The sequence below is a fragment of the Microcebus murinus genome, chromosome 10 (genome assembly GCF_040939455.1).
Source record: "Microcebus murinus isolate Inina chromosome 10, M.murinus_Inina_mat1.0, whole genome shotgun sequence".
Taxonomy (NCBI): domain Eukaryota; kingdom Metazoa; phylum Chordata; class Mammalia; order Primates; family Cheirogaleidae; genus Microcebus; species Microcebus murinus.
This window is the reverse complement of record NC_134113.1, coordinates 6,320,146-6,345,491: the sequence shown is the minus strand read 5'-3', so window position 1 is coordinate 6,345,491 and position 25,346 is coordinate 6,320,146. Positions and strand designations below refer to the sequence as shown.

At 49.9% G+C, this 25,346-nt stretch overlaps 1 protein-coding gene across 1 annotated transcript in view; it reads right to left on the bottom strand.

Annotated features, from left to right (window-relative positions):
• Positions 1-2,243: 2,243 nt before the first annotated feature.
• Positions 2,244-25,346, bottom strand: part of ARFGAP3 (ARF GTPase activating protein 3) — a 55,908-nt gene continuing 32,805 nt past the window's right edge. Inside the window, exons 10-16 of the mRNA XM_012741721.2 lie at positions 22,158-22,286; positions 21,564-21,686; positions 15,621-15,752; positions 13,566-13,689; positions 12,157-12,247; positions 6,043-6,164; positions 2,244-3,331 (exon numbers count right to left, since the gene is read on the bottom strand). Of these exons, the coding sequence (XP_012597175.2) occupies positions 3,314-3,331; positions 6,043-6,164; positions 12,157-12,247; positions 13,566-13,689; positions 15,621-15,752; positions 21,564-21,686; positions 22,158-22,286 (739 nt within the window). The 3' untranslated portion in view covers positions 2,244-3,313. The remainder of the gene's footprint in view (positions 3,332-6,042; positions 6,165-12,156; positions 12,248-13,565; positions 13,690-15,620; positions 15,753-21,563; positions 21,687-22,157; positions 22,287-25,346) is intronic.

Genomic DNA, 25,346 nt, shown 5'->3' with positions numbered 1-25,346 from the left:
GAACAGGGCCCTGCAGCGTTCTGGAAGCGATGGGCCCTGGCCCTCTGGCCACAGTGAGAGGACAGGGCGGGGCCAGCAAGGAGGCACCAGCTCCGGCACGGTGGCATGTGGTGGCCTGAGAGCCGCGGCCGACCCTGGGTGAATGCCGGGGCGGGAGGACGAGGGTAGGGGAGCCGGTGCTCGGCGTGTCCGGTCTGCGGCTGTCCCAGGCCTTGGAGCCGGGACTGGGGACTGTGGCGCAGGGTCCTGGGGACGGGGCAGTTGAGGGGCCTCAGTTTCTCTGGGGCGGGAAGCCCTGGCCTCTGGGGTTGTCAGAGTCTCGGGCTCCTCTCTCCCTCCCAGAGCTCCTTTGATCTCTGCGGGTCCCACGCACAGGGAAGCCCAGAGGCAGCGGCCGCATCTCCAGTGGCACTTATGAACCGGTAGCTACATTCCCAGCAGCACTTTAAGGCGATTTTAGGAGAATTTGTTCTGGGAAAGGCTGTGAATCAACCCCGACCCCTCGCCCAATTCCTCTAGGCACAGAGGTCCGAGCCACCAGCCCTGGCTTCATGCTCAGGAACAAACGCACGATAAGCACCACCCGTGGGTGGGGACCCTCGGCCTGGGGGCCACACGTGGCCTCTGGATCCTCGAGTGCGGCCCTTTGATTGAATCCAAATTTTACAGAACAAGTTCTTTTATTTTTTTATTTTTGAGACAGTGTCTCACTTTGTTGCCCAGGCTAGAGTGAGTGCTGCGGCATCAGCCTAGCTCACAGCAACCTCAAACTCCTGGGCTCAGGCGATCCTCCTGCCTCAGCCTCCCGAGTAGCTGGGACTACAGGCATGCGCCACCATGCCCGGCTAATTTTTTCTATGTATATTAGTTGACCAATTAATTTCTTTCTATATATAGTAGAGACGGGGTCTTACTCTTGCTCAGGCTGGTCTAGAACTCCTGACCTGGAGCAATCTGCCCGCCTCGGCCTCCCAGAGAGCTAGGATTACAGGCGTGAGCCACTGCACCCGGTCCACAAATCCTTTTAATAAGGCCGTTTCCACCAGGTCCTTGGATTGTCGTGTCACCATTTTCTTCTTTAATCAATAGGCCAAAATGTAGTTTGATACGAGAATTAATTACATCTTTAATAATATGAGGCAATCATGAAAAAATTTATCACATAATAAAATAAAACAAGGCCAAAGGATAAACGGACCAAGAACACAAATTCTCTCCCTCTCTCTCTCTCTATCACACACACACACACACACACACACACACACACACACACACATGCACACGCACACACACATACATGAGGACACACACGTACACGCACACACTCACACCTGCGGGGACCTGCCACCCTGCCCCGCAGCGGAAGGAGCCACCTGCGCAGCCCAGCACCTGGCCCGTGTCCTCTGAAACGCCTGCCAATGCCGGGCCCCAAAGACATGGGGAGAAGCTCGGAACGGTGTCGCTGCAGGGCTGGGGCGGCAGGGCTGCGCGGCCCCTCCACGAGCAGGCTCGGTGGGGGGCGAGCACACCCAGCGAGAGGAATTCCGCGACCCCGGCAGTCTCATTCGCCCTCTGTGAGATGGGAACATTGTTGATACTTGCCTGAGGGTTCCGGGAGACGGAATGAGAACACGGGCAACAGGCGAGTCCGGCCCAGCCTGGAGCTGGGCTACCCGGTGCTACGGATGCAACTGTGTCCCAGCGCCGCCCCACCCGCTCCCGCCCCACGGTCACATGTTGAAGCCCTAACCCCCACAGGGCTGCATTTGCCAATAAGGCCTTTGCGGAGGCGACTGAGGTAGCTGAGGCGTGAGGGCGAGGCCCTGCCCTGCCCCGTAAGAGGGAGCGACACCGGGGACCCCTCTGTCCCCATCGTGTGCACAGGCACCGCCTGCAAGAGGAGGCCTCACCAGAAACCCGCTCTGACGCACCTTCCTCTTGGACTTCCGGCCTCTAAAACTGGGAAAATCAATCCCTGCTGTTGCAGCTGCCCAGCCTGCAGCACCCTTTGCTCGCGGCCCTCCTCCCGGGAGACTGACCCAGGCTCTCCTCCTGCAAGGGCACCGCTCTGCCTCTGCTCCAGCAACACCCCGCTCGTGGCGACTGCACTTCAGGCCCAAGCACACAGCAAAGACTGATCCATCTGTAATTAAATAATTCAGATGTGTGGCGGTGTTACACCGTGAACCCTGATTTACCATGACTCAGGACAAAAGCTTTTCTGAAAAAATGTAGGCAACACAATCTGCTGCAATTGTTTATTATATTTAGAAGTCTACAAATTTGAGCTCTTAAGAAAGATTCACAAAATATTCATTTGAAACCACATTTTTGGTTCATCAAATTTCAAATATATTTTACTGTGCTGAACAATATATTCTAACGCTGTCTAAAACACAGCCAAATTATTTTTCTTTATTCATGTATACACATTCTGTAATTTTTTGCAAACCAAGATTAAGATAAAAAATATTAACAAAACTACCCAATTATAATTACTATTCTCCCATACACTTAACTATTTTCTATAGCTTTATTTCTTACCTTACTCAATTTTAATTCTGTACACTATATTGATTTATAAACACACTTAGGGAATTCTCATCTTACATTTCTCATAAATTCAAACAGCTCCACCTTATCAAAAGATAAAATTAATTCCCTTGGCAATGTGGAAGCTTAGGTTTATTAAAAGCACTCACTAAAAAATATTTTTAAATTTATAGATCATACAAAATGAACAATTTACAAAGGGACAAATGACTTTAAACATTATTTTGAAATCACCTTAATATGCAGAAACAGAAATGAAGCCATCTGTCAAGTCAGACACCAGTCGCGTTTGGTCTTTTCCTGTTATTCTTTGCTCGCTTTCTAATGACGTGTGTGGTCACTGTCGTTTCTGCAGGCCCATCTAGCGCCAGATGAGCCGGTGGCCCATGTGTCACCTGGAGACCACTCCTCCCCGACACGGAGCCTCTCAGTCCCCGGAGAGGGGAGAGGAGCCGGGGCCTCCAGGCCCAGCTGCTGGAACTATCGATTGCAGGAACATAAAGCAGACCCGCACGGCTGTGCCAAAGCCGGGCGCCCGAAGGGAGTAACGCAAAATGGAAATTACAACAAAGCTTCTACTACATCAAAAATAAGAATTTCTCCAAAGAAATATTAAAAATCAGAAATGTACATAAATCATGTGAAAAAGTAGCAAAACAATCTGTAAAACTGTCTGGTCTTCATCGCAGCCGGTGATGTGGTCGCTGCTTCATTTAAGGAGGAGGAATTTCTCCAGGAAACACGCATCACGACACCAGTATTAAGAACCATAGCGATCCTAAAGCGAGAGCGGAACGAAAGCTCATCAGCACTCGGCATCGACCCCTGGTGCCCACACTGAGTGCGCAGCGTCGCCGAGGCTGACGCCGAACCAGCAGGGAGCACCCGTGTCTGGCTTCGGACATCCTGAGGACGCGAGTGGCGGCAGTGGGCACTGCCACGGCGTCCCAAGGCTGAGGACCTCGCACGGGGTTTGGGAACCGCTTGGGGTTCACGTCTTGCCTCTGCCGAGGAGGCCACGGCCCCCGGCTTGCGCGGGGCGCAGAGCCCCCGGTGTGCAGCGCGGCCGGGCAGGCCCAGGCCCACGTGCTGAACCCTCTGGGAAGCCAGTGTGACGGGAGGACAGAGGAACAAAGGAGCTAGAAACTAAAACTGTGGCTCAGTTGGTGACCTTGCAGAGGCGACTGTTAACCTCTCTGTGCCTCCATTTCTTCACCTGTAAAATGGGGCTATATTAATAAAAAGGGAGTAACCTATAAAATGAAGATGATCATCTATAAAGCAGGGATGTTTCTACCTGGAAGGATGGACGTGGGCTCAGCTGACCCAAGGGACACGAAGGAGCAGCGTGTGTCTGGGGCTGAGGGGCGCTCCCCACGCTCCCAACCCACAGCCACGAACGGAGCCCCCCGCCCCCAGCCACGGCTCACACTAGGAGCAGTGCTCACTGCTCGTAGTACTTGTAGGAGCAGGCTTCTGCTCACACTAGGAGCAGAAGCCTGCGCAAACGGCTCCACGTGGACAGGAAGGTGCAAGAAACAAGCCTTTTGTACGTACAAGTATGTCCCATCTTCCTTTTTTTCCCTCTTTTTTTTTTTTTTTTGCAAGTGTGAAATGACATTTATTGAGGAAGGACAAGATAGGTTTACAGAGTGAGAGCAAGATTCAGTCACCACAATGGCGAACAGGCCTCTTGTCCTAACAAAAAGGCCCCATCGTCCCTTATTCAAAAGACTGAAAAACAACCTAAATGACCAACTTGGGGAGTAGATAGGTAAATTATACATATTTTAACTCAACATAATGTTTCAGAAGAATTTTTAATTATATGAAAATGCTCATAACATAACATTATGGAGAAAAGTGTGATATAAAACCACATATACAATATAATCGCTTTTTAATTTTAAGATGATAGATACAGGCTGGGCTCAGTGGCTCATGACTGTAATCATAGCACTCTGGGACGCCGAGGGGGTGGATTGTTTGAGTTCAGGAGTTTGGGACCAGCCTGAGCAAGAGTGAGACCCCACCTCTACTAAAAGTAGAAAGAAATTAGCTGGACAACTAAACATATATACAAGAAAGTAGCTGGGCATGGTGGCGCATGCCTGTAGTCCCAGCTACTCAGGAGGCTGAGGCAGGAGGATCACCTGAGTCCAGGAGATTGAGGTTGCTGTGAGCGAGGCTGATGCCACAGCACTCTAGCACAGGCAACAGAGTGAGGCTTTTGTAGAAAGAAAAGAAAAGAAAGAAAGGAAGGAAGGGAGGGAGGGAGGGAGGGAGGGAGGGAGGGAGGGAGAGAGAGAGAGAGAGAGAGACAGAAAGAAAGAAAGAAAGAAAGAAAGAAAGAAAGAAAGAAAGAAAGAAAGAAAGAAAGAAAGAAAAAGAAAGAAAGAAAGAAAGAAAGAAAAGAAAGAAGTGAGATATAGAAAGATATGCTTAGAAATCTAATTTTTGGCTGGGCGTGGTGGTTCACACCCGTAATGCCAGCACTCTGGGAGGCCAAGGCAGGAGGATCACTTGAGGTCAGAAGTTCAAGACCAGCCTGAGCAAGAGTGTCACCCCATCTTTACAAAAAATAGAAAAATTGGCCAGGCATGGTGACACGTGCTTGTAGTCTCAGCTACTCGGGAGACTGAGGCAGGAGGATCACTAAGCCCAGGAGTTTGAAGCTGCAGTGAGGTGTGATGATGCCACGGCACTCCAACTCCAGCCCAGATGACAGAGTGAGACTCTGTCTCAAGAAAACTCACAAAACTATTTTTTCTTTTCTTTTTTTTTCTTTTTTTTTTTTTTGAGACACAGTCTCACTTTGTTGCCCAGGCTAGAGTGAGTGCCGTGGCATCAGCCTAGCTCACAGCAACCTCAAACTCCTGGGCTCAAGTGATCCTTCTGCCTCAGCCTCCCAAGTAGCTGGGACTACAGGTATGCACCACCATGCTCGGCTAATTTTTTCTACATATATTAGTAGACCAATTCTTTTTATAGTAGAGACGCGGTCTCACTCTTGCTCAGGCTGGTTTCCAACTCCTGACCTCGAGCAATCCGCCTGCCTCGGCCTCCCAGAGTGCTAGGATTACAGGCGTGAGCCACCAGGCCTGGCCTATTTTTTTTTTTTTAATATGCTTAGAAATCAACAACTAAAAATACAGCAAAATATTAACAGAAATTATCCCTATAAAGTGGGATTATGGATAAGTTAAATTTTCTTCTTAATATTTCTGTGTTCCAATTTAGAAAAAAGCTGGATAATGATCATGACAATGCCTCTAATAATTCCCCTAGAGTCATAAATTAGAAAATTTTAAACAAATATAAAATCGTAATTTCTGATTTTCATAATGTCCTGGGTTATACTGTAGTAAACACATAAATCAAATAACAGACAATCTAATTGTCCAGCAATGGAAGAATGGGCTAAATTAAATCTCATTTTCAAAATGATGAACCGCCACACTCAGAGAGCGCCATCCCCGTTTCACTGACCTGAATTGAAGTCATGACTCCGTTAGCAAAGACAGAGAGTTTTCCAGCAACGGACCTCACGCCCTGCTTGAACTGCGCCATGTCGGGGGCGTTGGGCAGCACGCTGGAGAGGCTGTAGTTCCCTGCACACAGAGCAGACGCTGCGTCACTGCCGGGGCACTCGATGGCTTCAGGGAACCCAGATCCCACCCCTCCTGCTTCCCCACAAGCAGCAGCTGTGGTTGAGGGAGAAGGCCCTCAGTGGGGTCAGTACTGGCGTTGACGTGCCAGCCCAACCCCAGACTAGCTGCAAGACCCCATGGGAGATAGCACAGGGCTCTTAACACCACTGCGGGTTCAAACCCTGGCACTGCCTCTGAAGAACTTCCTTGCCCTCTCTGGGCCTGTTCCCTCAAGGTGCTTTGCACGGTCCTGGCAGATAAGGACTCCCCTGTGGCAGGTGGGCAGATATTGATGGATTTGGTCTGCTCAGCATTGCTCCCTCCTCCGTTCAGTTAAAGCACTCCTCACTTCCTCTGGGGACCACCTCTCCCCTCCCCTTCCATAGGGGTGGGCACATGATCCAGGCCTGACCAACCAGAGCCTGCCCTGGGATTCATGTATACTCAAAGGAGAGGAGTCATATGCTAGCTCTGGGGTTGCTGGCAGGGACAAAGCGAACCTGCAGCTGTCTTTGACTATAGCTGTCCCCCTCCCACTCACTCGGACAGAGGAAGCTTGTACAATCGGATGAGGCTCATCCAGGGAGCTGAGCCAAATGGGCGTGTCTGTCCCTTTGATGCTGTCTGACTGTGACTTGGTAGCCAGACTTCCTAAGCACCGAAGTCCACACTTCCGCTTTCTTTACTCAGGCTAGCGTTAGCTGGGTTTCTCTTGCTTACATTTAGGTTGCCCTGACATAAACATCGCTGTTATTGCCACCAACGCAGGTAAGGCTTGTCAGTGTCATCACACATAACCACAGGTTCACGATAAACTTCTGTCGCACAGCTGTCGTGAGGTGCGAGAAGGGCTCAGTGACTGTGAGCTGAACGCAAACCCTGGAGGCCCTCGGGGGTAGCCAAGCCCAGCTCTGCCCCGGGCCCCACACATGACACCACCTACCCCTTATGAAACAGAAACCCCTGGCCAGGTCTCTTTCTAAGAACAAAGCAGAACTGGCGGGTTAACCTTCAGCACTGATCTCTCCTGGAAGCGACAGAGTATCACTCACAGCGCTATGCCCAGGCCACCACAGCCGTGGGGCCCCCTCCTCCCCTGGTCCCCTGGTGGGGACCTCCAGCTGACTGTTCAGAATCTCACAGGCATTTGCCAATGACAGCAGAAGCCCAGCACCGTTCACAGGCCCTGGGTGCTGTCTCTCCTGAGGGCTGCCCAGGCAGGTGGCAGGGGGCAGGTGGCAGCCATGAAAGACAGCCCAAGTGCACTCAGGTTATACTATGGCTCTGGGAAATGACACCTCCAGCCACCTGCTCAGGAAAAGGGTTGATGGCCAACAGACTAGCCGGTTCCCCTGTCCCGATGATCTGGTCCTGTAACACCCGCAGTGTGGCAGGTACTGGCACGGCCACAGATCTGTTTTTCCGTGGCCCGCCACCTGCTGGGGAAAACAGACAACTGATAACATCACTCACGTACGACCTGTGTCGTCTGGAAGGGACAGAGAACAAACAGGTGGGCAGCTGAGAGGCAGCTGCAGGGGTCCAGGCAGGCGGGGGAGTAGCTGAGCCTCAGTGGGTGCAGGTGGCAGTGGGTCAGGAGTGGACAGGTCTGCGTGTCCTGAGGACGCACCTGTCACGGGGTGCACTGACCCGGTGGCTGGGGGGCGCTGGGAGAGATTACGGATGGTTCCCAGGGTTCTGGCTTGAGTGTCCAGGAAGATGGGGGCTCCTCTCTCTGGGACAGAGGGGAAGCCGAGCCCCACAGTGGCAGGCGGCTGGGGGGAAGGCTCTGTAGCCGTCAGGACAGGACAGGGGACCCTGCACTAACAAAAACTGCAACTGAAGTTTGCTGTGCCCAGTGCGAGTCGGCAGGGGTTCTGCTTGTCACAGTCACTTGGGATCCAGGCCCATGGGGCCACCTCTTAATGAGAGCTTCCTTGGCAACCACACAGGGAGGAAACATGGTAACATGCACACCAGCTCTTGAAGCTTGTGCGGGAAGCAGAACACGTCACCACTGTAGCCTGGCCCTGGCCACCAGACCAGCCTGCGCTGGCTGGTAGGCAGGCCCCCGCTCAGCGACATCCTTGGTTCATCCGTCACCACCCCTCCCTGCATTCACCAAACACTTGCCGGGGGCTCCCCCACCAGACTGTCAGGTGCCAAGGGTATAGAAATGAAGAGGGGACAGGTCCCACACCCAGAGAACTCCCAGTCCAGCTGGGGGAGACAGTCGTTGGTGGCCTCACTGCCAGGGTGAGGCAGAAGGCTGGCACCAAGGACCCAGCCGGCCTCAGGTGCAGTGCTGGAGCTGTCTGGATAGATCAGGGGTCTTCAAACTTTTTAAACAGGGGGCCAGTTCACTATCCCTCAGACGGTTGGAAAGTGCGTACTGTGGGCCCGGGACGAGTTGGCTGCAAAGCAGGACAGGCAGTGGTGGCAAAAACACCCGGAGGGCTGGATAAATGTGCTAGGCGGCCTGTATGTGGCCCTTGGGCCATAGTTTGAGTACCTGGGATAGATGGTGAGGAACTTTCCAGGCTCTGAGGCCCAAGAAAGCCCAGTGTGCCCAGGGTGCCACAAGCTCATGCCACCAAGCTAGAGCCAGCCACACACAGTAAACCACAATAAACGGGGCTGGAAAGGCCAACGGACAGCAAGATGGCCCTGAAGGTGGGTGCTGGGGGGGCCCACTCCAGCCCGAGGGTGGGGCCTGGACTGCGCTCTGGAAGACCCCCTGGAGGAGTGAGGAGAGTGGGGGGCAGGCAGGACGGAGCAGGAGGACCAACCAGGGGGCTGTGGCCATGGTGCAGGCAGGTGTGAGGACTCACTGACGCCTGGGAGCGCCACAGAGGCCTGTGGCGTCTGGCGCGGGATGGGGGTGGGGGTGGGGGGCCTGTGGCGTGCTGGCGGGGTGGGGGGCTGTGGTGTGCTGGTGGGGGGGGGCCTGTGGTGTGCTGGCGGGGAGGGACGGGGGGGGGCAGTCCAGGAGGACTCCCAGGCTCTTAAAATATGAATTTTAATGGATACCTTTTCCAATTTCTCTGAAATGGAGACAAGTCAAGAGAAAAAGTATTTCCGAGATTATGAGAATAACAAGTTCAGCAACAAATAGAGCTGTCTATCGGCTACTTCTGCGACAGGTGTAGCAGCCAAACCAATCGCCCGGCTGCAGACGAGCACGGTGTTTCCAGAGCCTGGAGCCCCGCCGAGGCACAAATGGGAACAGACCGCAGCCTGTCCAGGAAGGAAGGAAGGGTCTGCAGCGCCTCTGGCTCTCCCGGGCGGACTGGGAGGAGATGCACGGACAGGGGCGGCGGGTTTCAAGCTGCTTTTGCTGTGATGTGGCTCTCACAAAGCTACCTCTGCTGTCACCTGGTGCCTGAGTGCCCCTCCCCACCCGCTCGAGCCAGTGCCCAGGTGACGGCAGTCGCACGCCCCCGCCAACCCTGCTCCCTGGAGTGACCACAGGGGCTGCCGCTGGGCCAGGCCGGCTGTGGGCACTGACAAGCGTCCCACCCGGCCCTTCAGCGACTCTGAAGGGGAGCGAGGTGCCCTGGGCTGGACCACATCCCAGAAAGCATCTCACCTCACCAGCAGGCACTTCAAATGGGAACTTCCTTTTGTATTTCTTCCCCTTCAAAGAATTATAAAGGTCTACTGTGACCTACTTAATGACACTCACATTCCCACACAGGGGGACATTCACAGACAAGGAACACAGAGTGGGTTCAGAACAGTGTCTTAAGACCAGCTTTTGCTCTTTGCTGAAACGCACTCTAAGTGAAAAGTAAATATTTGATAACAATTGTTTGGTGTGCTCCCATTCACGGCGGTTATGAAAGCATCTTTTGTGACGCCCGCCCCCACGGAAGACGCAGCAAGAGCACAGCGCCTCTGAACCCGCAGGGTCTGGGGCGGAGGTGGGGAGGGAGGACGAGCCCCGCCAGGCAACCACTGGCCGGCCAGCAGGGGTCGGGGACGAGGTCTCTGGTGGCCTCACGCCGCACTGACCAGGTTTGTCTGGGACCCTCACACGGTGCAAACACTTAACAGCCCTTGTTTCCACTGTTGCCTCCACGGGGAGAGGCCGGTAAACAGGCTGGCCACAGCTCCCTCCACAGCGGAAAGGCTGCTCTCATCTGAGCCCCAGCCTTTTGTTTGTTTTAAACAAATGTTTCAGAGTTAAACTCCCAGCGACTTGAATTACAAAAGCATGCCCCGAGCGGTGGATTTTCTACAACACAGATCTCTGGTCTGACCTGCCAGCTGTGCCAGGGCTCCACGAGGTGGCCCAGCACTGACCCCTGGGGACGGCGGGGCTGGGAGTGCCCGTCCCTCCAAAGGCGGCCAGAGCACCTCTGTGTATGGGGCGGCCACAAAAGACAGATGTCCTGACGAAAGGCCAGGGTGCGGAAAATTTAGAGATGAGAACACAAGCCAGTGAGCTTCACTGTCCCCACCAAGACGCAGGGAAAGCCCAGTCGGCACACGCTGACCAAGGGGAACAGGTCCCTCTGCTCGAGGTTGGGGGTGTGGGGAGAAGGCACAGGGTGTGCGCCTGCCCACAGAGTGGCTCACAGGGCCCATGTCCCTGGCTGTCCCTGTCCCATGTCCCTGCAGCCCCACCTCCACTGGCCGCAGACATGCTTGGGCTTGCCCACGCTGGCCTTGGTCCCTGGCTCCTTGAAGGGCCACCTGCCCCTCTGCCCCCCTGCTGTTCACTCTGCCAGCTGCTCTGCTGGTACACAGCCCTGGCTCACGAGGTGCCACCAGCTAGAACGCTCCCCCCCACTGCAGCGCAGCAACCTGGCAGCGCACGCCACAGCCACGGCGGGCTCTGACATCCCAAACCGCAACACACAATGCCCCACTCAGACCTCCTCTGTTGAGGCTGTTTCTCCTTGGGCTCAGAAAACAGTTGTTTTCTGTGCTGTAAGGCCAGTGGCTGTCCACGCTGGCCACCCTGTGGCCTTCCTAGAGCCACACCCAGCTCTAGGGCTGGAAACAAGGGGTGCAGAGGGCGCCAGGCCCGGAATGCCTGGCTCCTGCGTCCTTCCTCCCCTTGGTTCTCCTGCTGACAAGTGGATTCCTGAAATGACCTCGGAGGGCGCTGCCCCTTTGATGTCAGCCACAGGGCCTCCGTCAGACCTGCGGCCTGGCATGGGGTGCGGGCACGCCCACAGGCCTTCCTGACTCTAGGGACGATGCAGAGGTGGAAGAAGAGGGTGGAGCAGTTCCGGAGGGCGAGTGAGGGGCCCGCGCTCAGAGGACCCAGCCTCAGCTCACAGGCCGCGTCCTCCCTGCCAGCCCTGGGATGAGCGGGCACCAGCGCACTGGAGTCTGAGCCCTAGAGAGGGACGGGAGGCAGGCAGCTCCTCTCCGCCTGTCCACTTCCAAAGCTGTGTCCCGCCTTCCCTGGAGGACGGAGCCTGGTGGAGTCACCTCTGCCCAGCCTTGGTGCCCGCCAGGGTCCTGAGAGGCACCTGCGGGTGCCAGACACGGGGAGGGGCACTTCACACACGGCATGTCACCCGAGCCTCAGTGCAACCTGTGCAGTAGGCATCACCCCCCCTTACAGAGGAGGAGACTGAGGGTACAAGTGCCGTAACGCCCTCCAGCGCTGCAGCTGGGGCGTGGACGGCGTCACAAGGGGCCCGGGCTGCCCACCTCCTACGCTAAGACACTGCGTGGGGCCTGACGCCACGCTCACACTATGGTAGAAAACACTCGTCTGTGACGACTCGCCAGGTCACGCTGGGGATATTGCTTAAATTTCATGGTTCGGTCTCCTGACACGTGAGGCCTGGAATACTAACTTCTGCTCTACCTGCCTTACAGCAGAGATAAGAGCATCAAGCAACGGCTGCTAAAATGTCTTGGAAAAGGGAAAAGTCCCATCCAGACAACGTGTTCACGCTGTAGACGGGCCCTCACTCGGCGCCGCCATCACCTGCTGTCTGCTTCTGCTGCTCGTGGAACAGGTCAGCCGAGCTTATGGAGGAGCTCGCCGAGAGCCGCTCCAGCCGGGCCCGCGCTTCGTACTGCAGAAGACAAGGAAAAGGAAACGTCAGGATCCCAAACTCATGAGCAATTTTACAAAAAGAATTACCAAAGAGGCTCTCTCTCCCCAACGGTTACTGAATGCCACCCCCACGGACGGGCCCTGGGGGACAGCACGAAGCTCGCGTGCTGGACAGGAGGCGGGTCACAGGTGGACAGATCGACATACGCCACCGTGGCCAACAGCGGTCAGTGTGAGCGAGGGGGGGCGCGGCGCCTCTCCCGTGCCGCTTCCAGCAGCTGCCAGGAAAGGCCACTCCCGGGCTCCCTTCCAAGCCCCACCGCACGATTTTATTACTGAACTTGACTTTCATCAATTCTGAAACAATGGCTAAGAGGCAACTCTACCCACGAGATGATGGTGAAAGTTCTACTGCTGCGAAATGCCCTCGGCACACGTTAGGAAACCATTCTCCGTGTAGTGCGCGGAGCCTGGCGCTAACATGTGTCTCCAGGAGTTCCGCACACGCACTCTAGCGCTGCGGGCTCAGGGGGGACCCCGATCCTTTCCACGTCCACTTGAGTCTTACAGCTTAGCAAGGCTCCACTAAGACGAACTAACTCATTAACATTTCTGAGAAAAAGCAACAACCTGTAAATAAATATATCTACTCCCCAAAAAGGTATCTGGCTGGGCACAGCGGCTAATCTCTGTAATTCTAGCACTTTAGGAGGCTGAGGCAGGAGGATCGCTTGAAACCAGGAGTTTGAGACCAGCCTGAGCAAAGTGAGATGGAGTCTCGCTCTGTTGCCCCGGCTAGAGTGCCGTGGCATCAGCCTAGCTCACAGCAACCTCAAACTCCTGGGCTCAAGTGATCCTCCTGCCTCAGCCTCCCGAGTAGCTGGGACCACAGGCGCAAGCCACCACAAATTTTTCTATGTTTTGTAGAGATGGGGTCTCACTCTTGCTCGGCTAAAAAAAAATTTTTCAAAGGAAAACATCTATGTGCTTCATTTAATTATGCTTAAAAATTATTAAATCACAGTCATATCTGTAGCAAAAAATCACCCGCAATCTCTCAGAAGACACTGAATGATGGCTATACAGAACACTGAGAGAGGAGTAAGAGAACGACAAGACCCGGTCCCTGCCTCCCAAGTTCTCCTCCTGCCCAGGAGGCAACAGGTAGGGGATCGATGAGACAGACCTGGGGTCGAGTCCTGGCTCCAGCACTCTCCGGCCAGGGGTCTCCAGCGGCCTGAGCCCGTCTCAGGCAGGGCCCCCTCCTCCCGCAATGCCCACACCCACGCTTCCTTCCTGCTCCATGGGGCCCCCACACAAACTCTCCGGACCCTTACGTCAGCCTGGGCTTGCCTTCCAAAGTACATGTCTGATGAAATGGCCTTGACGTTGCCAAACTTCTTCTGGGCCTCATCTGTACTTTCAACTGGCTCAAGATCTGGCTTGCGGCGAGCAGTAGGCCTACAGCGAAAGACAGCCAACGTAGGTCAAACTCATTTGAGGTGAGGCAAATGTGTTTCTCATTTATAGTGTATACATGTGCTGGTTTATTTTTAAAAAAATTTTTCAGCTTTTATAGATGGGGGCACAGTTTTGCTACATAGATATAGTGTATGGTTGCAGTCTGGGCTTACAGTGTACACTGTGCCCCTTAAGTAATTTTTCATTCCTCACTCCCCAACCCTCTCAGCCCCCCAAGTCTCCAATGTCTATTATTCCACTCTGTGTCCACGCGTACACATTAATTTGCTCCCACTTATAACTGAGAACATGTGGTAATAAAAGCCAACAGCAGTAAATTTTGTAAAAGGATTTCAGGCCACTTTAAAAAGTCTGAAAATTCTAACAAAAAATGAACAAATACCCAAACCACACAACATTTGAAGGATTTCTTGTTTAGGATGGGTCTGTTATTTCAAATTTCGAATCAGCTAATAAATACTGAATATAGTGTAATGTCCACAGGACACTGCTCTACAGCACATTGGATATAACATGAGGAACCGCACATCCCAGTTACCTGGGACAATCTCAGGTTATACCTGTTTTTGCAACATATTCGTATAGTGTCCCCTTGCACTCTCAAAAGCTCCCTGATTTGGGCAATAAATTACATGGTCCTTCATTCATAATCACCAAAAACTAGAGACAGTCCTTCAACACAGAACAGATACACAAACCCGGCAAGGGAGGAGTGAACGCAACAGCGTGCTTGAGTCCCCATGAGTCCCCATGAGTCCCCATCAATGCACCAGGACAAGGTAAAGCGGCCAGAGAAAGGCAGCTACTGTGTGACTTGGTTTATATGACATTCTGGGAAAGGCAAAATTGCAAGGCCAGAAAACAGACCAGAGCTGACCAGGGGCTGGGGGAGGGGAGGGGTGACAACAAAGAGCATAGGGCAGTGGTCGCCAACCTTTTTGGCACCAGGGATCGGTTTCATGGAAGACAATTTTTCCACGAATGGGGGGCCGTGGGGGGCACAGGCCGTGGGGGGCACATGGAGCTCAGGTGGTGATGCGCAGACCAGCTTCTAACAGGCCGAACACTAGGCCGTGGCCTAGGGGACCACAGGCAAAGGGTACTTTTGGGGCGTGATGGAACTGTTCTGTATCTTGGTTTTGGTGGTAGTTACATGACTGTATGTGCTTATCAAAACTTGCAGAACTACATGAAAAAGAAAAAAAAACCCTGCAGAATTGTAATCTAAAACAGACAAAATTTACTATGTATATAATACCTTAAAATGGGGGGAAAGTGACAGCTTCCTGCACTAGCTTCCCTGACCCATGGATCAGAACATCCAGGGAGGAGGCCTCCACATACATATTTCTTACAAGGTCCACAGGGGATTCTCATGTGCACCTCCAATTTAGAATTACTCACTCATTCATTCATTCATTTATTTATTTATTTAGAGACAGAATCTCACTTTGTTGCCTAGGCTAGAGTGAATGCCATGGCATCAGCCTAGCTCACGGCAACCTCAATCTCCTGGGCTCAAGTAATCCTGCTGCCTCAGCCTCCCGAGTAGCTGGGACTACAGGCATGCGCCACCATGCCTGGCTAATTTTTTGTATATATATTTTTAGTTGGCCAATTAATTTCTTTCTATTTTTAGTAGAGACGGGGTCTTGCTCAGGCTAGTTTCGAACTCCTGACCTTGAGCAATCCACCTGCCTCGGCCTCCCAGAGTGCTAGGATTATAAGCGTGAGCCACCACGCCCGGCCTGGAATCACTCATTTAAAATAAAAAGAATATTCCTGAAATAGTAGAACGAAATCATTTATTAGTCTTACAAAAGATTTTCATGTCATCATGTCATCAGTCATTTTTTTTCCTAGAGACGTATGGGTTCACCATTACAACCCCAAAGTTGTGCCGTTCATACCTGTCAGAATAGCCTGTGGTTTTCATAACCCTTTCAGTATCTTTGCTGGTTTCTTTTTTCCAGTAGGAATCTGAACTGTCATCCCAGCTGGAAAATGAACTGCCCCTTAGCTCCAACGGCTCGTCAAAGTACCTGTGTGAGCAAGAGTACAACGGTGACTTCGGAGGCCCTTATTCACCCTCGCTAATGTCAGTTTCTGTCACTTGCAGGACCAGGAGGATGACCAGGTCTGGCCAGCGACACAGGAGCAGACTTGTGGTGTGTGGTTTCCAAGGCCTTCCAAATGCCCATTCTCAACCCGCCAGTCCTCTCTTCCCTTGCAGCGTGGAAGGTCGTGTCTTCCAGGTGCTACAGCCTCAGGAAGGTGAAACTTCCATCAGTCTGAACAACCCAGGCGCCGCCTGGAAGACGGGTACCCTGAACAATCAGTCACCTGCACTTGTCAGCTGACTTCATATGAACAATAAACTGCCCCTGTGTTAAGCCCTTGAGATCGGGGGGATGTTTATTATCCTGGTGTAACCCAGCCTGTCTGGCGTGACATCCCCAGATGTGATCCACCACAGGCCACATCTTTTGTTTTCTCAAGTCTAGCTCTGCCTGGCTAGGGAGCCACAGACAACGCCACAGGGCCTAGAGCGCTGACCCCATCCCAGGAGCTGCTTGCTGGCAGTCCCCTCTGTGTTAAGCACGTGAAATGGAAATGATGCTGATTAACCTCCTCCTAGAGCTGGATACAGTGCTACGGATCACTGATCCCTGGACCATTCTGCAGATGCTCTTCCAGTCGGGAGCTTGCAGTAATTTGATGTGATTTGTAAGCGTCTCAGGAGAGGCTGGCCCCAGGTCAGCTTACACCTTCATTAGCCGAGCATCACTGCGCAGGGCTCTGCTCAGAGAGAAGCTCTCAAAGGCAGCTCTTGGTCCTGTGCGGTTAGAGAACAACTTTTGACCTGGAGCAGCAATGTCTGCCTGGAACAGGACAGAGAGGGACAGGCGAGGTGGATATGCCATGTCAGCGTTCACAACGGTGTAGGATGGAAAAGCAGTCCGGCAAGACAGGCCTCCTTATGAAGGCGGATTCCGAGACGCTCAGAAAGGCAGATCCCAGGGAGAGTTGTAGGAAAGAAAAGGTGACTTGGAAGAGAATACAGAGGCCTTGGAAAAATGGCATCCAGGCCTTCCCCAGAGAGTGAGGACAGGGAGCACACAAGAAAGAGGGTGAGCACCAGGACCCTCCGCCACAAGGAGGCCCACAAGAGGCGGTCAGAGGGGCTGGTAACCAAGGATACGTAAGAGGGCAGCAACAACCCGTGAGAGCAAACAGGCCAGGGACTTAGGTGAGCTAAGATCTGGGGGGAAACGCTAAGAGCATTTACACTCTTTTTCCCAAGAGAAAAAAGAAAAACAAAAAAGCAACAGGGGATAAACCTACTGTTTGGAGCAGATATTGTGATTTTTATCAATAACAGAGAAAAAACAGAATTTCTAAACGTGGCTCCTGCCTTCTTTGGGAAGAAGGCCATTAAGAACAAATCTTGTTACACCAGCCATTACACAGGAAAATGCAGTGCTCAAAGTGCATCTGGATTTCAGCTAGAAACCGCCCAGGCTCTCCCTGTGGCCGAGTGGACCTGCCCTGCACCCTGTGCTTTACTTGGAGGAACAGGGACCCCCAAGCAGAGAAGACAGACCAGGACGTCGCAGGGCCTGGAAGCCACATCAGAGGAAGGTTCAAAAGACGTGGGATGCATGCCGGCCTGGAAGGTGAACCTCACGTGTTTGAGGGATTTATTTATAAGAGCCCAGGGAAAGAACTAAGACCAACTCAATGAGGAATTTAACACACTGACTGCCCCACTAGAAAAAAACATTTCCCATGGTGTTTCATTAAAATAAAACACTTCTAATTTGTTATTTTTTATTGTTTTCTGTGCATTAAGTTATAGGCAACGCAATCCATGTTTTTAGAATTGTCAGTATTAACTGTAACAATAAGGACAACAACAAGTTAAGATTTTCACGAACCAACTGCAGGGTTTTACTTCACGAGGCCCTGGGCGCAAAACCAGCCTGAGTTAAATACAACTCACCTGGCAATGTGTTAAAAACTACTTAGTAAGCGAGGGGTCAGGCACTCTGCTCGGGGAAGACCTGGGGCAAGGGCACACCCGGTCCCTGCCCCGTGGGGCTTGCAAGCTGGTCTGTGGGAGGGAGGCGGCGGTGGGTGCAGAAGCCCGGGAGCGGAGCCGTGCCAGTCCAAGCCAGTGTTTCTCACGAGCCTCCCCGGGACCCAGTGGCTGCCCTGAGGAGAAGGAAGGGTCCAGTAGAAGCTGGACGGCCCTGGAGGGTGCTGGGGTGGTACCAGTGCTGGCCTGGTGCAGGGTGGGGGTGGGTTGGAACTTCTAGGTTCTTCACAACTCTGAGATTCTGGCACTCAGATTTTTGCAGATTTAACATCACTCTAAGAAAATACCATTCTTCATTCACATAAGCCAATGTGCTTACTCTAGGATGTAGAGGCATCAGACTGTTTTAAATGACTGGACTACTCAGAGGTCAGCAGGAGAGAGCCACCTTGCATCTCCCAGACTAGGATGAGGCTGCGAGGCAGCAGCCCGGGCAAGGGCTGGGTGGGGCCCTCTCTGCCTACCCGCCACCCAGGAGGCTCTCTGTGCTCTTGCACCATGCGGGAGGCACCCAGCAACTCACTCGGGGACAGACAGACCCCAGCCGGGCCTCCAGCTGCCCTCACTGAAACACAACAGAGTCCCTCTTCGGAAGCGGCAGCCGTTCCCATCTCCAAACCTTTATTCACTGTCTGATGTTTTGATTTCTAGATCCTAGTTCTCAATACATTTTTACTGTTATTTTTGCCTTCTCACTCCGTCTTCATCCAACCCTGAAAACATTCCTTAAAATCCCTTGATAAAAGCACCGTAATATCACATTGTATCTCATTTACTGCTAGAGTCAGTTTTCTATTCCAACGAAGCCCGCACTGACTTTATAAGGCTGAGCACATTATCTTGTACTCAATATATAATTATACTGTTTGTGTCCTGGAAATAATGGAACTCAATAAAAAACCCAGGGATATGTTTGATCTTATTTTTAATAGAGGCAGAACTATTTCATAATTTATAACATTCAAGTTCTAATGGGCTAATGAATAATTTGGAAGCAGTAAGAGCTCTCCATGGAACTAATATGCTTGCTTTCAGAGTCCATGTGTATTGTACCTCAGTTGCCAAAGTACCTAATTGTACCCTTGTTCTACCAGTGAGGTTACCCTCCCAAGGAGGGCTGGAGAAGGCATTTATGTTCCTATCAGACGACCTGCGGGTCATGATAGACAATGCAGCAAGGTCTCTCTGGCAAGAGTCCAGGAAGTGGGGTCTATTTAAAAAGACCATCTGCTCCCAGATTTCAAACTGTAAATAACTGTTTCATAGCAACAAAGGCCTTTAAGGCTAACGCTTTTAACTAAGCCTTGGAAGAAGGAGAAACCCAAATGATTCCTAAAGCTCCTACAAGGCAGAGAAAGCCCCACAGGAGCCTGTCGGTGGCTGGGAGCCGGAGAGGATCTCTGGAAGTGCCCACTCGGCAAGCGATCCCGCCTGGAGCCGCTTCTCTGACCAGCCCTGCTGCCAAGCACCGGGATTTAAAGTCAAAGTTACCCCCTCTGCCTGCCTGCACTGCCGTCTGCGGGAGTCACTGACGAGCAGTCAAACAGCCGGGGTTAGGGTCATCAGCGCTGTGGCAAGGACAACACGCCGCGCAGGACCTGCACTGCTGAGAGATTCCTCTGACCCAGACTCAGCCCGTCATTTCATATTCACGTCTGAAATGATCTCACATGCATGAGTTTCCACATAAACTGCAAATTTAATTTAAGCCTGTATAAAATCTATTTGAATACTTTTAAAGGTATGATTTGGGTATAATCTCTGAGTAAAGTGAAACCTGTGCATTATACAAGTTACAAAAGATAGGCAGATATAAAACCAGTGATGTGGAAGATCACTGAACTCCATTTTTAAAAATATTATTTAGAGACACAGGTCTCTCTCTTGCTTAGGCTGGTCTTGAACTCCAGAGCTCAAATGATCCGCCCACGTTAGCCTCCCAGAGTGCTAGGATTTCAGGCATGAGCCACCGTGCCCGGCCCATTTTATTTTATTTTTTTGGTAAAATACCTGGACTTGAAATAATCTGGAGCTATGCTGAGAGAAATTTTTAAGGCTAGTACTCTTTTTTTTTTTTTTTTTTTTTTTTTTTTTTTTAGATCAACCCTAATAGTTTAACTCTTTTTTTTTTTGAGACAGAGTCTTACTCTGTTGCCTGGGCTAGAGTGAGTGCCATGGTGTCAGCCTAGCTCACAGCAACCTCTAACTCCTGGGCTCAAGCGATCCTCCTGCCTCAGCCTCCTGAGTAGCTGGGACTACAGACATGCGTCACCATGCCCAGCTATTTTTTTCTATATAGTTTTAGTTGTCCAATTAATTTCTTTTTATTTATAGTAGAGATGCGGTCTTGCTCTAGCTCAGGCTGGTTTCCAACTCTTGACCTTGAGCGATCCTCCCGCCTCGGCCTCCCAGAGTGCTAGGATTACAGGCGTGAGCCACCACGCCCGGCCTAAGGCTAGTACTCTTTTACAATCCCTTATCTACAAACATTGATAAGAATATATATAATTTCACAATTAGATTCTAGTTAATATATTTATATTCACACCTGTTCTATATATGAAGTCTATCTATGTATCTGTTGTACATATGAAAACCCTTCAAGCCCATACAATTGCCAGACGACTCTATTGCACTCCAAGACGTCAGTGACGGACGCTCATGGCCAGCACCGCCCGTGACTGACAGGCATGAACTCCTGACCTGGAGTGGTCACAATATGGTTAATTTAACTACTTAACAGTAGTAACTAAACTTTTAGACTGTGTCACATGTCTCTCGAACTGAGTTCCTCTAACAGCAGCTAAACATAAGACTAGTTAAGAGCCAAGCACTATTGTAAATGCTCTAAGATATTTGCCAGATCTCATTTAACCCTTATATGACCCCGTTAGGCAAGTACTGCTAGGGTCCCTGATTTACAGATGAGGAAGCTGCAGCACAGAGAGGTTAAATAACTGGCCAAGGTCACCCAGCCATTATGTGGGAGAGCCCAGATTCAATGAAGGCCTTCTGGCCCCTGGGCCTGTACTGTTACACCTCAGCTGTGCTCAGCCCCAGGTTCACTTGGTGCCTTTTTAGCAGGCCTCTCCCTGGGCGGCCAGGTTCTTGGGAGATCTCACAGAGTGAGTCCATTCAAGTTTAAACTTGTTTTTGCTGCCCCTGTAGGCTGCTTGAACCTGAGCCACTCGCCACGGTTGGCTTCACTCACAGTTATGCATCTCGTCCCAACCAGAGGGTGGTGCCCAAGGAGAGGGAACCCGGCTTTCTCCCGAGATCCCCTCAAAGTGCAATCATGTTTCTCATTAATAAACATATACACCCAAATAGAGTTAATTTAATACTCCATCCTGCCAGCTGGAATTTCCTGAAGCTGGTATTCGGAATCAAATCTGCTAACGCCTAAGCCACGACTGTGAAATATTTCAGCTGCTGGACTAAGGCTAAACAACATACACCTTCACGAGTCTTCAGATTTCTCCAGGTTCACATTTCAGATAAACACATCTCTCCTGGCTCTAATTTTAACTCTCAGTTGATTTTATTATCAAGCATTTTAATGCTAGCAAACATTGTCCATTTACAAATGTTTCCCCAATTTTTATTCCAAAGGACAGTCTTGGCTCCAGCCAGAGCTTTTAAGAACAATGAAGTAAATTGATTTGTACTTGCTCCTAATGCAAATAAACTAATAATTTGATACTAGTCACCGTTTTTCAAAATGACACTTTAATGATGATTTTTAATAGATTACCTTGAGCTGGAAGTAAAATACGAATCATCATTGTCATCAGTATACTTTTTTCTTGGTTTTGCCATGATGGGTGACTCCTGTTCTATGGTCTGCATATCTGAAGTCACTGAATGTGAAATAGCGCTTGAGAAAACAGAATAAAACAGAAAAAGAATCATATCAGTTGGTTCACATGGACTTCGGTTTTACCAAAAAATGAATGTTTTAATCTATAATCTGAACACAGATACATTTACTAGTGGGGTTAAAGCATCAACAATAAAACAATACTTCTTTGGAACAAGCTTCCAAAAATATTAAATCTTTGTGGGGACTGTAATTACCCCAAATACGGTCACATATATCGGTGATGTCTGTGGCACCACTCTGCTTGTGCTGAACGATGAGCCACACCTATCTCCTTTTTTCTAAGAACCAAGTTTGGAATTTTTCACGCTATACTGAATACTTGGGTAAAGCAAAAACAACTGAAGAAGGTAAGGAATAACAAGGAAATACCTCTAAAGTTGGAACGGACACAGTCCAAGGAAAATCCACTAATGATTAGCAAACTGGTTTACGTTCTAAACACCAAGAAAGCAGAGTCTCACTTACCTTCTGCAATGCCCAAAGCCCATGCCAAGTCTCTCCGACTCAACTTTATTTTTGCCACTAATGTTCATCTTTTCATCTTTCTTCATTTGAATTTCAAGATCCTTATAGGCTAATCGCAATGATGAAACCCTGCCAGAAAAACCACATGCTTCTTAATTTAGCTTTAATCCTGTGCTCTTAGATTAAAATACTAAACACATTTTAAAATGTAATTTATACTTTCAGCTTCATGCCTCCTTCCATAATTAACAATTCTGAAGGCAAATTGGCATTTTTAACCTGTCTTTTTTAAATAGATGCTCAAGAAAATTTGAATTTTACAGCTACTTTTTCAACGCTGCTGAACTTACATTAGTGCTCTAGTTCATATTATATATTATTGTCTAATAACATAATGTATACCTAAATTACTTCTATATGGGATAGTAAAAAGCAAGACTTCTTACTTGGATTAATATTTTATTATACTTCTGTATTAGACATCAAGCATAAGGTTGGTCTGACTGGTTTGCTCTAAGATAAAAATATATATAGGCCGGGCGCGGTGGCTCACGCCTGTAATCCTAGCTCTCTGGGAGGCCGAGGCGGGCGGATTGCTCGAGGTCGGGAGTTCAAAAACCAGCCTGAGCAAGAGCGAGACCCCGTCTCTACTATAAATAGAAAGAAACTAATTGGCCAACTAATATATATAGAAAAAATTAGCCGGGCATGGTGGCGCATGCCTGTAGTCCCAGCTACTTGGGAGGCTGAGACAGAAGGATCGCTTGAGCCCAGGAGTCTGAGGTTGCTGTGAGCTAGGCTGACGCCACGGCACTCACTCTAGCCTAGGCAACAAAGTGAGACTCTGTCTCAAAAAAAAAAAAAAAAAAAAAAAAAATATATATATATATATATAAATTTGACTTTATAAACAGATTAATTAAGGAGGGGTTACTTAATGGTAAAAGGATTCTTCGGTTTACAAAACAATTTCTTGTGGGGTCTCTTTACATAATCAGGCTTCTGAGAGCATTTAAAACAGCACAGTCACTGATGAGCCAATGTCTCTCCACACGACCAGCATGCACTGATCTTCTACTTACCGAAAGCCTGCACAAACAACGCACCGAAGGGGGAAAAGATGTATAAAACATTGTCCATACTCTCAGATTTCTACACATGCAAAATATTAATACTTAATTTTTCATAAAAGAAACTAGGCCAATATTAGCAATCACAGCAGCAGATCGCATCAGTGAGACAGCGACACAATCTCAGGGCCCTGAAACGTGATATACGTTGCATATAAGGGTTTCTAAGTTGTCATCCATTTTACAAAGGCATGTAAAATGTCATGAATTCCTTGTAAGAGAGGAACTGTATAAATTCTGCAGTAATATAAATAAATGTTCATGTAGTAACAGGGAATGACAACAGAATTTCTTATGAGGAAAAGCAATCTTGCTTTTGCTGTTTCCTTTCTTTATATGAGTCAAGCATGATTTCTTTGGTCTGTTTGGATCTGGCAGTTTATTTTCCTTACTATTATTCCTACAGAACAGGTTATGGCTATTTTATTCTTTAGGAAATAAATGATACTCTTTCAAGTATATTAATAGTTTTTGAAAAAAAAACCAACATATCTGTTTAAAATCATGAACAGTTATAATGGTAACAACAGATTCTTCTGGAGAAGATGAATGGATGGGAATGATAAGGGTCTACTGGAAAGATATGAGATGGAGAAGTTTTCCTTCTGAGGACATCACTCCTTACAAGCACGCCGGTGACATCCGGGCTCGCAGGAACGGCGCCCTGGCGGCGCGGGCAGAGTGCAGTGGGAACACTGCTTCTCAGGCACTGGCTCCGGGGAGGACCGCAGGACGCGCAGATCAAATGAGCAGAGGGCTGGGGCGGCTCTCCCTCTTCCTACCCTTCCTACCACGTGTGCACACAGCAACCTCTGAGGGTGTGCAGAGAAAGTGCCAGAAGGCGAGGATCAGGGCACTGCATGCGCCATTTGGTTTACTGAGCTGAACTATATATAGCCATTAAAAAAAATAAACTTGGAAAATAACAATCTCACATTTCCTAAAGCATAAAACCTGTGTGCTTTCTCCAAGCTGACATAGCACTGGCTTGAGAAACTGAGCTGTGACAGGCCTGAGTGGCAGCAACAGTGATCATGGCACAGTGGCGTGGTGGTTCTGAACAAGGCCAAGAAGTTGCCCAGTCAGGTTCCCAACTCAAATCCACAGAATCCCCCCGATGTGCATCTTTGCTGCCATCACGCATGGAACAGCCCTGCTGAGTGAAGGCTGGCTGCTGCCACCAATGGTCACACGCCATGTCCACAGCGTTTAAGCTTCTCCATCAGCTTACCCGCAGGAAGGGAGCTGGTAGGCTCTGATTGTACACGTGCTCAGGGAGACCTCAAGCATGAGCAATCTGGGCACCTCCAAACACCAAGAGAAACTATCTAAACACTCAAATTTAACCTTTCCCTTTGTCCAGGGTCAAAAGCCTAGCTTAGTAAGAGAAATTAAAGTCTGTGACAACTCAATGCAAATCTTGCATAAAGCATTTAAAACCACATTTAATCTAAATACAGTTTAGTGCTGCCCCCTATGTTCTGTGAGTTAAACAAGGAGAAATAATGTCTAACTATCTGGGCTTACATGATAAACTCCACTAACAGTCAGTATGAACAGTGAGAAGTTACACGGATTGAGCACCTACTATGTGCCAGGTACTGTTTGATGTATTTTAATGAGCACTAACTAAGATAATCCTTAAAACAGCCTCATAAAAGAGATGTTATTATTTTCTTTGTTATACAGTCCATAGTAACTCAAGCTAAAACAGACAAAATACACATGAACAACATAAAACACCATAAAAAGAAACACACATAAGAAATAGGGATCAAGTTGCCTTTCCTTTCTCTGTTGCATGCACCCCTCCTTTCTTCTCTTCTTCTGATGTTTGATACCCAGTCACACACAGTTGCCAGATGGCCATCTTTCTCTTCTGTTTTCAACACAAAAACCTCTCAAGAGCTTTAAAATGCCTACTAAAACCCAGTGTCTGAGGGCAGGTGCAGTGGCTCACGCCTGTAATCCTAGCACTCTGGGAGGCTGAGGCAGGAGGATCACTTGAGCTCAGGAGTTTGAGAGCAACCTGAGCAAGAGTGAGACCCCGTCTCTATTA